Source organism: Acinonyx jubatus, chromosome D2 (assembly GCF_027475565.1).
Source record: "Acinonyx jubatus isolate Ajub_Pintada_27869175 chromosome D2, VMU_Ajub_asm_v1.0, whole genome shotgun sequence".
In the NCBI taxonomy this organism is placed as follows: domain Eukaryota; kingdom Metazoa; phylum Chordata; class Mammalia; order Carnivora; family Felidae; genus Acinonyx; species Acinonyx jubatus.
In genome coordinates, this window is record NC_069393.1 from 73,790,863 (window position 1) to 73,807,305 (window position 16,443).

At 45.2% G+C, this 16,443-nt stretch overlaps 1 protein-coding gene across 2 annotated transcripts in view; it reads left to right on the forward strand.

Annotated features, from left to right (window-relative positions):
- Positions 1-221: 221 nt before the first annotated feature.
- Positions 222-16,443, forward strand: part of GRK5 (G protein-coupled receptor kinase 5) — a 211,345-nt gene continuing 195,123 nt past the window's right edge. For both annotated transcript variants that reach the window (XM_015065880.3, XM_027063232.2), the window contains exon 1: positions 222-512. In XM_015065880.3, the coding sequence (XP_014921366.3) occupies positions 461-512 (52 nt within the window). In that variant the 5' untranslated portion in view covers positions 222-460. The remainder of the gene's footprint in view (positions 513-16,443) is intronic.

Consider the following 16,443-nt stretch of genomic DNA (forward strand, 5'->3'; position numbering starts at 1 on the left):
AGTCCCAGCAGGCCCGGCCCTGTGAGCGCCGAGACAGGAGGCGCGGCCCGCCTGGCGCCTGCGCAGTGCGGCCGCCCAAGGCTGCTAGTACCACACCCCCGGGAGGGACGGAGGGGAGGCAGAAGCATCCGAGGCATTAAAGCATCCGAGGGAGCCGGAGGGGTGGAGAATGGAGTGACAGAGAAACGCGGAGGGTGGGGGGTGGGGGGGAAAGTGTTGAGGGAGGGGGGAGGGGGGACACAGAGGGAGGAAGAAGCGGCGGCGGCAGCTCCTCTTCGCAGAGGGGGAAAACTCCGAGGGATAAGAGCAGGAATAATGCGGTAGGCAAGGCGGGCTGCTCGCTCCCGGCTCCCGGCTCCGGCAGCAGCAGCGGCAGCCCGAGCAGCGGCAGCAGCAGCGGCAGCACCCCCAGCAGCTGACAGCCCCGCCGGCAGGCTCCCTCGCTGACCGCCGACTGTCAATGGAGCTGGAAAACATCGTGGCCAACACGGTCTTGCTGAAAGCCAGGGAAGGTAAGAGGCAGGGCTGGTGCGTGCCTGGCGTATTCGCCACGGGCCAGGGTGCGGGTGTCGGGCCGCGAGTAGGCTGGGGTTGTGCGTGTGCAGGATGCCTGCAGTGAGTTGGTCGCGAGCAGGACACCTCGGAGAGCTGCTCTGCAGGCGCTTCAGGGTTCCTGCCCTTGGGATCACAGAATCTGGACTTGAGTAGAGAACGAGAAACGTGGAGGTTGCAGGGATTAGGATGTTAAAATATCCCTTAGTTTCCGGCTCTAACCTTACAGACCGTGCCTTCTCGGCAGCTGTTGAAAGGTCAGTTGGAAAAGCATTCATTCAGGAAGAGATGGGCAAACATGCAAACAAAATAGCTTTTCCAGTCGGCCCGGGATGGTTCTGTGAGTGTGAATTGGTGTGTGTGTGAATTGGTGTGTGTGTGTGTGTGTGTGTGTGTGTGTGTGTGTGTTGGGCGGGGAGGGGGCGGGAGTGGAATTAGCAGAAGCCAAGTCTTTGCTTGCGCAGGCTGAGTTGATATAGGCTATTGCTGGAAACCATCCGCTGGGAATGTTTCTTAGGGAAATCCCGTCGTGTGGAAGGAAGCTTTTTAAAGGCAAAGTAAGATGTTAAGGAATTAGCCTGTCCATAGAATAACGGGAGAATGGCTGTACAAATCACCTAGAAAATAATTCGGTATTTCAGAGTTGGGTTTTTTCCCCTTTGGTGATGGGAGGGAGAGGTCACTGAACTGCCTGATCTGGGTTCAGTTTAAAAAAAAAAAAAAAAAGGAAAGGTAAGTGTGCTGGGTGCTTAGATGCATTTTGGGTGCAAATTATTAGATTTCCTGCATTTAGCTGGCAGGAAATATCGTCAAAACGAAGTGGGTAAAAGCCTCGGTCAAAGCTATAAACACACATTTGGCCTCTTCCTTGAGATGAAAAGAAAAGAGAAGAAAAGAAAAAGTGGCCCAGAAACTTAGATGCTTCCTAAAATGATTGCATGTAAACATACATATTTAGGAACACCTGGAATTTATGTAACATCTCTTTTGCCAAGATTTGAGCTCTGGCGTGCAGTCATTTTACAAAAAGGGGAAGTGGTTTTTCTCTTTCATGGGAGGAGGCTTTATTTGACGCCCCAGGTAGAAGGGAGCCTAAGTAAGGTCTTGACTTCAGAAGGAGACTCAGGGGGCAGCGCACAAAAATGCCTTACCTACTTCATATTTTCATTCACCCACTTTGATGAATGAAGGAAGAATTTCTGGCTCGCAATAAAACGATTCATGTTTACCCAGCCAGTTCCATCACCTTGTGGCTCTGTACACGCTGTGCGGGTGGGTGATGCACAGCCCAGTAACTCAACCCAGGCTTCACGTCGTAATTTCGTCGTCACATGTGCTCTAAACCAGCCGCCTGGAAGGTTTGCTTTGAAAACCCCAGCAGCGTTTAAAATATGCACGTCCGTCCCCGCTCCATTGGTCAGCTTTGGTGAGAACAGATTTGTAGGCGAGGCTGTTACTTGCTGATTTCAGGTTGTAAGCCCTGAGCTTTTTTCTTTTTACCTAACTTGGCATTTTAGTGAACAGGATCGAGGTGGGATCTAGTGGGCTCTCCCCTGGACTGGGCTGTGCGTCCTGGAGGGAAAGAAGTGGTGAAAACAGCCCCCCTCTCGCTGCCTTTGCAACCGCCACCTAGTGGCGAGACGTGGTGGCATATCTTAGGGCTTGGGGGCTGGGAAAGTTTTCCACCCTCCCTCCATTCTGAAATTATTTCTTGGGAAATCACTGGATATGGTGGTGCTGGAGGCTTTGCAAATTTCACTGGTTTCTCCCCTAAGGAGAAATTCTGTTCTTTAGATTTGCCACTCTACACATCCGTTTGCCTGGGGCATGCTGTTTTCTTCTTTCAGCATTTGGTGGCTTCTTTTAAAATGTTTTGCTTGGAGTTGGCAAAGTGTTATCAATTTTCTCTCCTAAACTGGTCTCTCTCGTTTTTGTTTTTTTTTTTTCCACAGCCTGATATTTTTGTTTGGCAGGTTAACAAATTGGGTTTTTCAGAACAGTAGGGAAGAGAACTGAAGGCCGGAAACCTATATGGAATGACCGAATTACAGTGATTAAAAGTGCTGGAGAATGTGCCTTTCACTTCCTTTGCGTTTGGAAGTCTTTTCAATTTCTCGGGGAGTTTGGTAGTCATCTCACAGTGAGAAAATAACTCTGGACGATGTCTTTGAAATGGAGAGGGCCTTGTCTGTAAGGAAACAGAGAGACTGACACATGAATGAGAAAAATTAATCACTGACATGGAAGTTGCATTTTTTAATGTGTCTTTCTTTCCTTCTTTCTTATGTTTAAAGAGAATCCACGATTTTAAGTGCTTCCACTTTCTTCTCACTGGGTCTTTATTAAATATCTGAGCACATGGCTTCTAGTTAGTGTGGAAGGTTTTAGAAATAAAAGCAATTTTGGGGGAAAACTCCTTAGTTTGAAAGAGTGACTTCAAGTATATAACTGAGAAGAGAAAAATAAATTTTCTAAATATTCAGAAATGAAAATTTCAGTTTAATGAAACATCTAACGTAAAATTTCTAGTATCTTTAATAATCCAAGTTGTTTAGAATGTTCTAAAGCACTTCTTACTTGGAGATTCTTGTGAAAGGTTACAGATGAGAAATATAATGGGCGTATGTGAAATTTAATTTAGTTCACTTAACAAAATACATTGTAAACAATTTAAAATGTGGCTTTCAAGTAAAAGTCACATTTGTCCCAAACAATAGAGAAACAGGCCTTGAAGAAAGACAGACACACTTTGGAAATGTTATAAAGGAAATTGTAGTTGTCCATGTTGGTGGGTAATTTTGGGGCCTATCTTTTGTTATTATTATGCATTCTTAAAGGCAGATGGTTTCTTAATTCACTGTATATTCAAATTCTTACCATAATAAAATATGTATGAGGGGAAAACATGAATATAGCAATAAAATAGAAAATCTATAAGTGGATTAGAGTCAAATGATTCATTGTTAGTCATTACAAAACAAAGCAAACTCACGGCACCTTTGTGAAAATTGTTTTGGAATAAGAAAAGATAGATCTCGGAAGATGTAGGTTCAAAATTTTAAACCATCCAAATGTATGTTGTGGGCTGTTTATCTGTCCTGGTCTCATGAGAAAACATTGCCTTGATCACTCTTAGGAACTTCAGATTACTCTCCTAAAAAGTGGTTAAGGAAAAAGAGAAGTTGAGGCTGAATTCATGCCAGTTTATGGAAATGAGCTAAGTGATTAAGCATTTAATGAAAAGAGATCCAGACTAACTCTCTCTCTATCTATCTGTTTACATTTTAGAATCTCAGAAAATTGGCACACAAGCTGGCGTTGAAATAATAGTGAGAAAGAGTGTTTGCAGAATTCCTTTTGTGTGTTTCTTTTCAGTTTTATTGTTGCAGTAAAGGTTTTTATGTTTTTCTCATATTCTAGATCTCTCGCCTCACTCATTGAGTGAACAGTGATGAGAAGCCATTCTGCCAGGGCTCACCTTCCTTCACAGGGCCAGCAATGACCATATCTGATTGATAAGGACGACAGAGGGAGTACTGATCATATTTTCCCGCTCATGATCTTAGCAGACACTGAGCACAGGAACCCAGAAGTCAGAAATGTAATGACTTGGCCATTGGTCACAATTGCCAAAAAGCAGAGTGCGTAGGAACTTTTCTCTCCGACAACTCTGTGACTTGTTGGCCTGGCTCTTCCTGATGAGATAGGGGCCTGGGGAAAAGGTGAAGCTGTGTGCTAGCAGAGGCTAGGGATAGTAGGAGGAGGGAGGGAATCTGTGAGGGGCAGGCGCAAGGGGCAGGCTCTTCCCCCACAGCCTCAGCATTCCACAACAGGACCGAAAGTCCGTGTCTCGCCACCCCCACCCCCGCTCCCCATCCTCTTTCCCTTGCACCCCTAGTTCATGATGATAAAACCGACATGTCCGTATATTTCGTTATTAGAACGCTGGGATGTCTCTGAAGCTTAAGCCTCCTTACTGCCGTCGGCAGGCATACTGATTCCACCCCATGGCCTCTCGCTTCAATCTTAACCGTACGGGAGAGCAAGAGGAACAGCGCTCACCCTGGCGAAAAGCTGCCTGGCCCATTAAGTACAATGCCGATAAATGAAACTGCCGTTGATTTTCTCTAAGTTTCTTTTCAGTACTGACAACTGTAAGGTACAGACACCAAAAGCGATGTTTTCAGAAGGCCTAGCTCTCTTACAGAAAGACTTCAAGTGACAGTTTTAATTAATCCAGCTGCCTGTTTTAAAAATCATCAGATAAATGCTCACAAGGCTCTTATCTTCCAGTAGCTTAGCTGCTTCTTGTCAGATTCCAAACTCCAAAAAGCTTGATTCGTGCTGTGGCTCTTGCAGTGGCTTGCTAAATGATACACTTTGGGTCCGGGCTGAAGTCTTTAGTAATGTCCATGCGGATTCAGGAAAGAGCTCAATATATGGCCAAATCCACCTTTACCAAGGGCTATTCACCTCACATCTGGGAGCTCCCAGTGTTCTTGGGAAACCATTCAGGACTGCGGGCAATAGTTAAAGTTCAGATTTGTTGCCAATATATCTGTGGCTCAAGGTAAAGCATTATGATAGCTAGACATTTGTTTTGAAGTAAAAAAAAAATAAGTCTTATGGTTACCAAAAGATATCACTGCAGTGGACCATGCAACCGAAAGGAAACTTGAGAATATGAGAGAAGGTGACTACAAACAGGTGACATGTAGAGAAGGAATTTCAGGAATTTCTCCAGTCCTATTCCCTCCAGCCCCCACACCTCATATCAAAATAGAATAGTGAAGGTAAAGGGTTTTAAGGTGTGATTTTAAATGATTAAAATGGCTCATGCGGGCTTAGATAATGGGAGTGATTTCTACTTTAAAACACTTTCTGTTCTATTTCAGGGAAGATTTTATTTTAAAATATCCTAAAGATTGAAAAGATTTTAATCAATCAAACATCTTAAAATTTATCTTTTTGGGATAAAGACCATGTTGTTCCATTTACTACCATTCAAACACTGGAGGACACACACCATTTTGTATAAATCATGCTACCTTTTTTTTTTTAAGTTTATTTATTTATTTTGAGAGAGATCGAGAGAGCAGGAGCACGCACACTCAAGAGGGGAGGGACAGAAAGAGAGGGAGAGAGAGAGAATGCCAACGAGGCTCTGCACTGTCAGTGCAGAGCCCTACTTGGGGCTCGAACTCACGAACTTGTAAGATCATGATCTGAGCCTAAATCAAGAGTCAGATGCTTAACCGACTGAGGCACCCAGGCAACCCCCCCAAATCATGCTACCTTTAATTTTTAAATTATTTTTTAAATAAGAAGGTGCTATTTATTATTTTTTATTTTTTAAATGTTTATTTTTGAGGAGGGGGGAGGGGCGGAGAGAGAAGGGGGAACAGAGAATCTAAAGCAGGCTCTGCACTGTCAGCAGAGAGCCTGATGCGGGGCTCCACCTCATGAACTGTGAGATCGTGACCCGAGCCGAAGTTGGATGCTCAACCAACTGAACCACCCAGGCGCCCCAGTCATGCTACCTTTTAAAAAGAAAGCAGTTGTTTCCTCACTAGACCATCACCCATGCCCCTCCAATCATTGGTTAACCAAAGGTTAAGAAAACCATTCTTAATTTGTCTTCGGAGATTCTTAAGAGTAGAATTACTCACTCATTCATTCATTTATTCATTCATTCAGCATCTGTTGTTGAAGGACCCTGTGGGAGGATATCAGCCTTATAGACATGCTGCTAGAGGTCAGGGGCCTGTCATCATTTTCATGTTAGACTTTTAAAAATTTTGTTTATTTATTTATTTCGAGAGTGAGAGAGAGAGAGTGCACTAACAGGAGAGGGGCAGAGAGACAGAGGGAGAAGGAATCCCAAGCAGGCCCCACGCTGTCAGCACAGAGCCTGATGCAGGGGCTCAAACTCACAAACTGTGAGATCATGACCTGAGCAGAAATCAAAGAGCCCAACGCTCGACTAACTGAGCCACCCAGGTGTCCCAAGTCTTAGGCTTGTTTTTTAAGTTTATTTATTTATTTTGAGAAAGAGGGAGCATGCGTGGGGAAGGGGCAGAAAGAGAGGGGGAGAGAGAATCCCAAGCAGGCTTTGCACCATCAGCACAGAGCCCAATGTGGGGCTTGAACTCATGAGCCATGAGATCATGACCTGAGCTGAAGTCGGATGCTCAACTGACTGAGCCACCCAGCCGCCCCTTGTCTTGGGCTTTTAAACTGGTAAATCAGATATGAGTAGAACTAGACTTTTTTTCCTCCCCAAAGCTGAAGTTGATGGTGCTGTGACCTGCATAGCTAGGTTACTGTATTGCCTTCGGCGTTCTTAGAACTTGGAACTTGGTCCTCAGTAGCCTGAGGGACCAAAGTATACTTTAAGGATAATCAAAGGTCATACTTGAGGGACAGGCTGACGTGTGCAGGACAACTACTAATTTTCCAAGACATTGTGATTTCCTGAAGGTCAGTTCCTGCGTCCCTGCAAATGGAAGATACTTGAAGCAGTGGCAGAGGACCATTTGGTTGAGCCATGACAAGATCCAAGGGGAAGAGTGGTGTGCCGGCGTGCCTTCCAGGTGGAGCCTTGGAGCTAGGGCAGTGGCCTGGGTGGGGCTGATGGGCCGCCCTTCTGGAGTGACGACGGAGGAGGCCGCCTTCCTTTCTGGCTTTTTGTTGGGACTGGTTTGAGCACGTCCTCTGTCACCTGGAGTGACCTGGAAGGGTTGAAGGCATCTAGTTCTCTAGCTTGGTGTGCTGTCCAAACATGGTAACTACTAGCTGCTTGTGCTATTTACATTTGAATGATTAAAATTAAAAAATTCAGTTCCTTAAGTATGCTAACCACATTTCAAATGCAGTTACTGGGTTGGACTGCGCAGATATAGAACATTCCCAGCACTGCAAAAAGTTCATTTGGACATAGCGGCTCTAGGGTTCTGCATATTCAGTTGAAGAGGGCAATAGCCCCCTAGCTTCTGACATGAAAACTGGGGGGAAGGTAAAGGAGCAAGAGTGAGGGAAATGGGAGGGTGTGGAGAAGAGAGAGGGAAAAAGGCAGAGGCAGGGAGGGGAGCTGGGGGATTAGGGATTAGGAATGAGTCACTTTGGAGAAAAATTTAGTTCAAGGACACTCATAGATATTAGTGGTGGTGATGAGCCAGTCATATTTTTATTTTTTCATATCTTGTTGAGAAATTTGCCTAGATTGAGCAACTATCTGACTTTCCTGATTCAAATTAAGTGCATATTATAGATGCAGACAGAGCCCTATGTTCCTTCTTGAAACTCCTGATGTGAGGATATTTTATTTTATTTTTTAAAGTTTTTAAAATTTACTTTGAGAGAGAAAGAGAGAGAGTGGGGGGCATGCCCGTGTGTGAGTGCAGGAGGGGTAGAGAGAGGGAGAGAGAGAATCCCCAGTGGGCTCTGTGCTGTCATCAAGGACCCTGACACAGGACTTGATCTCACGAACCATGAGATCATGACCTGAGCCAAAACCAAGAGTTGGACGGTCAACCGACTGAGCCACCCAGGCGCCCTGAGGATATTTTAAAACAATCATTTTATTAAGAAAAAAAAAGTTATATATACAGTAAATCCACAGAAGGAAGGGGGAAAAAAAACCCCAACAACCCAACTCTTTCTGTGGACTTCAAAAAGGTGTTTTAAAATAAGGGTGAAAATAGGTAAAACAATTTTAAGGCTTTCCATTTCTTCTGAACAGGACAGATTGGAATAAGACCGTGGAGAAAGATGTCAAAAACACACCATCTTTGGATCTGCTTTCAAATGATTTCTTCTTAAAAACGGTTGCCTGTGAGAGTTGAAAGATTTTAAAGATAACCCAGTTAGAGCTCGCTTAGAGCAGCATAAGCATTGGAAACAATAAAACAGTTAGTTGCTGTTCTTTGGTGTCTGAAGCAAGGAACTCTATTTGAAGTTGTGCCAGAGTCGACTGGTAACATCCTCCTGACAGAAGTCAGTAATAAATTAGGCTAATCTCCATAGGGCCTGCCTTGTCTCTAGGAATTCGCAATCTGTGGAGTATCAATCTTTCTTTAAAAGGCAACAATGAAATGAACCTGGAAGGACAACTTCCGGGCATTTGGGGAAAGCAAAAGAAACTGAGATAAACAGATAAGATGATTGCCCTGTTGTGCAGTGGCAGAGGCCCACTGTGGCCAGTGCCTTGGCTGCCCCAAGCCTTCTCAGTTGGTCTATTAGTCTGTTCCCTACTTTCCAGACTAGAGATTACCCTGGTTTAATAGATGGGGAAACTGAGTTGAGAGAAAGGAACTCACTTGAACTGTGGGCTTTCCTCGAGCGACCTTCCGCAGTCCTTTAATGTTCCAAAATAAATCTTTCCCCTCCATGTCATGTAAGCCAAAAAGCAAACTCATTTCTCAGGGCAGTATGGTTTCTAAATGTAAATGCCCAGGGCGCCTGGGTGGCTCAGTCGGTTAAACTTCCAACTTCGGCTCAGCTCATGATCTCATAGTTTGTGAGTTCAAGCCCTGCATCGGGCTCTGTGCTGACAGCTCGGAGCCTGGAGCCTGCTTCAGATTCTGTGTCTCCCTCTCTCTCTGCCCCTCCCCTGCTTGTTCTCTCTCTCTCTCTCTCTCTCTCTCTCTCAAAAATAAATAAGCATTAAAAAAATAAATGCCCATGAGGTTGCAATTATGGAAGAGAAAGAGGGTCTCTGTCAGATTTCCTGACAAAGGCAAAATGGGAGTATAATTGCCCTCACACACCCTGATTTCAGGTCAATGCCAATTTGAGAGACATTGGATGAAGTAATTCCTACTAGGTTGTGAATGACTACTGATAGGTGAATCCTCACATTAGGTGTTTCCATTTTATTTATTTGTTTATTATTTATTTATTTATTTATTCAGACAGAGAGAGTGAGCAAGCACGGGTGGGGGAGAGGGGCTGAGGGAGAGAGAGACACCCAGGTGCCCCATAAACAGTTTTACTCTAAAATGGAAACACCTAAACAGTTTTACTTTATTTTTATTTATTTTTAATTTTTTAAATATTTATTTATTTTTGAGAGAGAGAGAAACGGAGTGTGAGCAGGGGAGGGAGAGAGAGAGAAGACACAGAATCCGAAGCAGGCTCCAGGCTCTGAGCTGTCAGCACAGAGCCCAACACGGGGCTCAAACTTATGAACTGTGAGATCATGACCTGAGCCGAAGTCGGATGTTTAACCGACTGAGCCACCCAGGTGCCACCAAACAGTTTTATTTTAAAATGGAAACACCTAGGGTGTCTGGGTGGCTCAGTTGGTTAAGCACCCAACTCTTGATTTCAGCTCACGTCATGATCTCACAGTTGTGGGATCGAGCCCTGTGTTGGGCTCCATGCTGAGAGTGGAGCCTACTTCTCTCTGTCTCTCTGTCTAAATAAATAAGTAAGTAAGTAAGTAGGTAAGTAAGTAGAACTGTTTATCAACTCAAATGAATCTGTGACTGAGGAGGGGGCTATATGTGTGCACCCATGGCTCTGGTCCTTTCTGGAGCCTCATTACTGGTGTTCTCCTTCTAGCTGCATCTTCCTCCCTCCCCCATCCCTCACACATACGGACACATCAAAAGAGCAAGGTCAGCCTCTTGGCCTGTCGTCCTGGCAGAGCTTGGTGAGAATCTTGCCACAGAGGCCACAGAATCGCCCCTCAGGGACAGGGTGTTAAACCAGATGGGTGGTGGTGAGGGTATGTCATTGCCAGCGTGCTGCTCCCTTTCCTCGGTAGAGCTGACGCATGGCACTGGGCAGGCCCGTTCCTGCTGGCATTGGCTTACCCCTTGCCGGTCACGTCTGCCCCATGCCCCCCTTCCTGGGGTGCTTGCTACCCCTTGGGAGATCCCTGACCTCAGGTACCTCTGCTTGATGGCACCTTAGGTGTGTGCTTGGGTCTCTGCAGTTTTCTTTACTTGATTAAAAAGTAGGGGGCTGGGGTGGGGGAGGTGGGGGGAGCCCGCCAGAATGAGTCCTCTGCCAGATCTCAGGACATCCCTGTCTCTGTCCCGGGGCGAGGCAGCCTTTTCCTCCAGAAAAGCTTTTCAGGGTTAACCTCTTTCCATTTTTCAGTGGTAAACTTTAAATGTTTGCATTTAGAAGACAGTAACGTGTGTGTGTGTGTGTGTGTGTGTGTGTGTGTGTGTGTGTGTGTGTGTTGCATTAATTTAGCAGCTTTACTTTCCAAGGATCTTTGCAGCTGAGAGGGTCTCTTCCTAGGGGGTCCCCGTCAAACTTGAGATGCTGGAGAGGCAGCATGATGTCACTGCCTGGTAAGGAGGGGACAGGAAGTCAGGCCTTTGCTCTGCCCCTGCAAGGGAAGGTGAACCTTCTAGCTTAACCAGGTCAGGAAGGGAGGGAGGGGTGAAGGATAGAACTACTCAGCCGCAGGACAGAGGGTGCCCAGCCAATGTAATTGGTGGGCATAGCTGATAAAAGGTCTGGAGAAACGTCATTTGAAAACGGAGTTCTACCTTGGCAAGGGTTTTACACCACTTGTGAAATGAAAACAAGCTGGAGGGTCAGCAAACGGCCCAAGAAAAACAGCTTGGTAATGGCTGATGCAGAAATGTGTTCTGCTTCATCTCGATGTTGTCTGTTAGTACACTCGGGAGGAGCTTGTTGGGATGTTCGGATAACATCTGTGAGGAGGAACTCCAAGCCCTAGGAAAAATAGGGGAGGGGTGGGGGACAAGGAATTGGGCCCCAAACTTGAATGGCAAAGAATGTCTTAGGATCCAGCTTTTCTCAAGTCTAGTGCTGTTGTGGGCCCATGTGTCTAAGCCTACAGTCACTGATTAGGGAGGGTGTCTGTCAAATGAGCACGTGCCTGGTCTGTTCAAGAAACACTTGATGGATGCTCCAAGTTGCGTGGGGGAGAGGGGGAGAGCAGAGAAAGTAAGATCTTCAAGAAATGGCCTTGATGTCACAGTAGATGGTAAATTAGGAAACGATTCGGCGTGGTTAAGAAAGATTAACGGAGGGTATAGGGCAAATTGGAAAATGTTTTCCAAATGTTTGTCTTAACTGTGAAAAATGTCTGGCAAACTCCCCCACCCCCACCCCCAATTTGGAAGGGGTTTGTTTTATTTGTTTTGGAAGAAATAAATATTTGCATTAGATCAAAACATTTGGGGCAAACTGTTCTCCCCAGTTCTGAGGCTCTGTGTGGGTTGGAGGAGATGTTTCATGCTCGTGACGCTCATACCTTTTTTGGCTAAATCGAAGGCACCTTAGGACACAATCTTCACATGTTTTTCACATCACCACTTGAACGAGGCTGAGCAAATGGAAAGAAAATAGGAAGCCAATGATCCTTCCAGACCTAGGAAAGGCTGATGGCCTGCCCTGTGAAGGATGCAATCATTATAGAAACGTTGCCTTTCTGCTTATGGGCAAAGAGGCTGGATCCAATTAAGACTAGGAAAACGTATGTTAACTTGGAGAAAAAAATTTCTAAACAGGCAATTCTGTAATCCTCTCTGGAGAGGAAGAGGCCAGCATGGCGGGGCTTTATGGATGATGCCAAACCCTGTGATATATAATAATTAGCAACCACTGGTTATTTTGCCACACACTCATTCTACAAACCACTAACCATTGCTTGGGATGGAACGCACCGAGCCTAGATATTTGCCCCAGATGTCTTCCTATCAGTACTATCCAATTAGAGGGATTTTGAAAATTAAAGCTTAATTCTCTATAACGTATAACAGAATATAAATTAAAGAAGGACAAACCTGATTTCCTCAGTGGTTCCGTGGGTTACCAAGGTGAAGGTTAGTTTCCGGGGACACTTCAAGTACACTTCTCAGTTTACATTTTGGTAACTGTTGGGTGGCTGATGGTTTTATATCATGGTGCCTGGTATTCTCACCAGTCTTTCTGGCAGCTTAAACACATCTTAGGACTGAACGTGAGGGGGTCAAGGATTTGAGAGGTCTGTTCAGAGTCAGCTTGTTCCTGGGCAAGTGCTTAGAAGTGAACCTATGTCTGCATATCATTTCATTCACCCAGGGTGGGCCTTTGCGCTCTGAATGTCTGCTTTAAATATGGGAGCTTGGGGGTTCCATGGAAGCAAAAATCTGATGGGAATGGCCCTGGATTGGCTCCTGTGTCTTGCCCGGTGTCATAAATCCAGTATCTGGTGTCTGTTTCCTGTGTACTTGGCACTGTGGCAGGCTCCAGAAAGCGGACAGGCCGAACAATGGAGTCTCCCATCTTTCTAGAAGAATCATTGAGAAATTATAAAGCCCTTTGTGTCCATTGTTTTTTATTTGATCTTTGTAATCCTGTGAGTACGCTTTATTCTTCCCGATTCTTGTAGACGAAGAATTGGAGGCTCAGAGGGGTGAACGATTTAGCACAGAGTACTCTCCTAGCTCCAGAGTCTGGACACAACACCAGGCCCCGTCTCCACGCCTGACCCTCTTTCTGCTCTGTCACAGCTGTCACAGCCCTCATCAACCTTACCAGTTATGGGAACGTCAATACTAGCATATATGAGACATTTGAAAAAGAATCCAGTGTGTGGCTGTGACTCACAATGAACTAGAAGTCATTCTGTCTAATTTTTAAGAGTAAAAAAAAATTATTTTCACAGACAATATGCCCGTTTGCTAAAGAACATTCAAACAGCAATGTGGAACATCAAGACGAAAGTAAAAATCTCTGTCTTCCCATGCGTCCCGGCTACGAGTTCCACCCCTCAGAGATAGTTACCGTCCCCATTTAGGTGGACATTTTTCCCGATCTCTGTGTCCACGCATACGTGAACATACACATACATTGTACACAAATGACGCACTGTGCACACACCATTCTGCAGCTGTGTTCAGTCAGCAATATGTTGTAGAGCCTCTGCGTATCTGTGTTTATAGTTTCCCATAAAACGGAGGGGTGTTGGGAAAAATTGTGAAACGCTTTGGAAACCGAGTGTGAGTGTCATTTCAGTGAAATGCTGAGTGTTTTCTACCAAAGCCTGAGGGGTAATCCGGTTCTAAAGGGGTCTGTGTCTTTTATCGTCTTGGGCGAGTTTAATAGTGTATTGAACCAAGCACCTATCGTGGGCCATTTAGGTTTTATGATTTTTAAGTATATTATAAACAGCATAGGAATATCCTATATGTTGTATAACATCTTGATACACTTATTTAAAGACTCTTAGTTAGTTAGTTCTAGGAGTCTCACCTTGAGAATCAAAAGCACAAATGAAAACAGTAGAATACGACAAAAACAAGTCACTGGCCCTCCCTTCCCTCTCTGTCTCCTTCCAAGAGAAGCTTGGCATGAGGGCAGAGTCTGAAGCCTAGGGTCTTCAATATTTATTTCAATATTTTCAATATTTATTTCAATATTATTTAATATTTCGGTTTTTAACTATTGGAGGAGAGAGTGGATTTTCTTCCTGGAGGCATTTGTAGATGTGTTGGCTCATGTGTTGGCTCGTACTCCAGTGCTCGCTGCTGCCTGGAAGCAGCTGGGTGACCAAACTGAGAAGGGTTGCCCATTAACTGGATAATTAGTCTGTATGTGGCCACGGGCTCTCGGTCATCTCTGAGCTCCTTTCTGCCTCAGGAGAGGGGTCTGAGGACCAGAGGAAGCCCACACAGAATGTGGTGCCAGAGCAGCAGCAGCCTCTAACATAGGACTGGTCCCCAGGCCAGGATTGTCCTCTGAGGCCATTCAGCAGCTCTGGGCCTGGATCCCAGGCTGCCATTTGTTTCCCAGGGCTACACAGTACCACCACATGGGCAGCTTAGAGCCACAGAAACTCGCTGTCTCACTGTTCTAGAGGCCAGAACTCCCTCTGGAGGTGCTAGGGAAGGGTCTGTTCCAGGCCTCTCTCCTTGCTTCCGGTGGCTTCAGGTATTCCTTGCCTTGTAGATGTCCATTTTCTTAGCTGTCTTCACACGGTCTTCCTTTTGTGTCCGGAGTTTCCCTTTTTATAAGGACACCAAACTGGATTAGGGCCCAGCCTAATGACCTCCTTTTAACTTAATCACCTCTGTAAAGACCCTGTTTCCAAATAAGGTCACATTCCGAGGTTAGGGTTTCAACATATCTTTTTTTTTTTTTTTCTTTTTGTGGGGTGGGGGAGACACAATTCAACCCATAACAAAAAGCCCTACCCATGATCTGAGTCAGAAGCTCCTGGGTAGTACCTGGGAATTTGTATTTTAAAAACTCTCCAGGATCAGCCAGGCATGGAAACCACTGCTCTAAAGATTTTCTGACTTTCTCCTGAGATGATGTTGAGCCTCTGCTCCAACCCAGCTCTCCAAATAGGGCTCCCTGCAGCTTCCCTGGCAGTGGGTTTCTGTCCTCTGCTCAAATCTTTCTAGTGTTGGGGAACTCAACTCCCTCCCTCAAGCAGCCCATCCTATTTCGAACTGTTGAAGTAAGAAGAATATTTATTAGATAGGCTTCTTGCTTTACCCATTAAATTGCAAACTCCCTGAGGGCTGGGACCAGGGTCTTTTTCTTTCCTAGTATCTCCCGGGCCTCACCAAATGCTACTGGTAAACCAAAGTCTGCAGTCAAGCCCAGGTATGCCTGGTACATTAAGTCCTCGTTCCGCTCTTTGGAGGCATCCAGAAGAAATGCACCACCCTCTGCTGAGAGGGGCCCTTCTAATATTAGAAGACAACTGTGCTCCCTACTGTAAAATTGAAACCAGAACCTCCCGCCTCTAGGTTCCCAGGTCGGTGCTTTCCTTGCACATCACATTCAAGTAACAGACACATTCAGCCGAGGATCAGACTCTGTTAGCGGATGGGGGATATTGTGTTGCTAACATCTGGCAGAGCTCAAGGACACAGCCATTTAATAACTTCCCAGAGGTGGGGTCAAGACACCCACTTTCTTTCTTTTCAAGGTAATATTGGTATTTTTTGTTGCTGTTAAGTGTCCTAAGCGAAGATGTTTCGATTCCCGAAAGGTCTATTGAGCCTCTTGCGAAAAGGTTGAAGGGGAAGGCAGAGGTGCCATCGACATGCTGTGTGGGCTTTGGCACATCACTTGACCTCCCTGAGCTGTATAAATGTACGCTTTGCCCGTGTGGTTTCCAGAGTTCTATTTACCCTTCAGATCTGAGAATTTGCTGGGTGTATTTTCCACTGATAGTAATTCAACTGCAGGTACTTCACAATAAGATTCAAGGTTTATTTGAAGAGCAGCCAGAACACGTTAAAATGGAAATTACTCCAAGGAAAGAATTAGTGCTGGGAAGGGTTACATTGTAATAGAAACAAACAGGAAAAAAACCCACCGCTGCTAATTTAACTGATGCCTGCAATCTAAGAAAGGCAAATGCATGATTCTAGTGCATTTTCTTTAGTGGATTATAGAAAGGAAAATTAAATCAAAGTCAAAAATAAACATTTTGATTGCTCTTCACTGTATTATCTTAATAAACAGTCTTCCTGGAAAGTTTAAAAATACAGAGTGTTCCGTCTGGCCAAAGAAAACAATAAGTAAATATTGTTGAGAAAATGCGAGAATTTTCCATCTAGACGTGAGTGATGGCAACATGGTCATGTAGACTTGGAGATATCCTACAAGGAGTTCGAGGTTGATAAGCATTGCCTGCTTTTCAAGGCTTGTGGTTGGGGACCTGTTGTCACCCACGGGGTTCGAATGGGAATGGGCACCACCAAGCGTTCTCATAGGCTCCTGGCAACTCCTGACCCACTTGTGCATTCGCCTGCAACGTTTGGTCTAGGCATCTGCCTTATCTTGCCTGGCCACACAGATTTCACAGTCTAGGTGGATACTGACAGGATTGGTGGTTCTCTTTTGCTTCAGTTTTCTGTGGCTGTAGGTGGCAAAGGTGGGTTGGCAATTTGGTAAATTGTC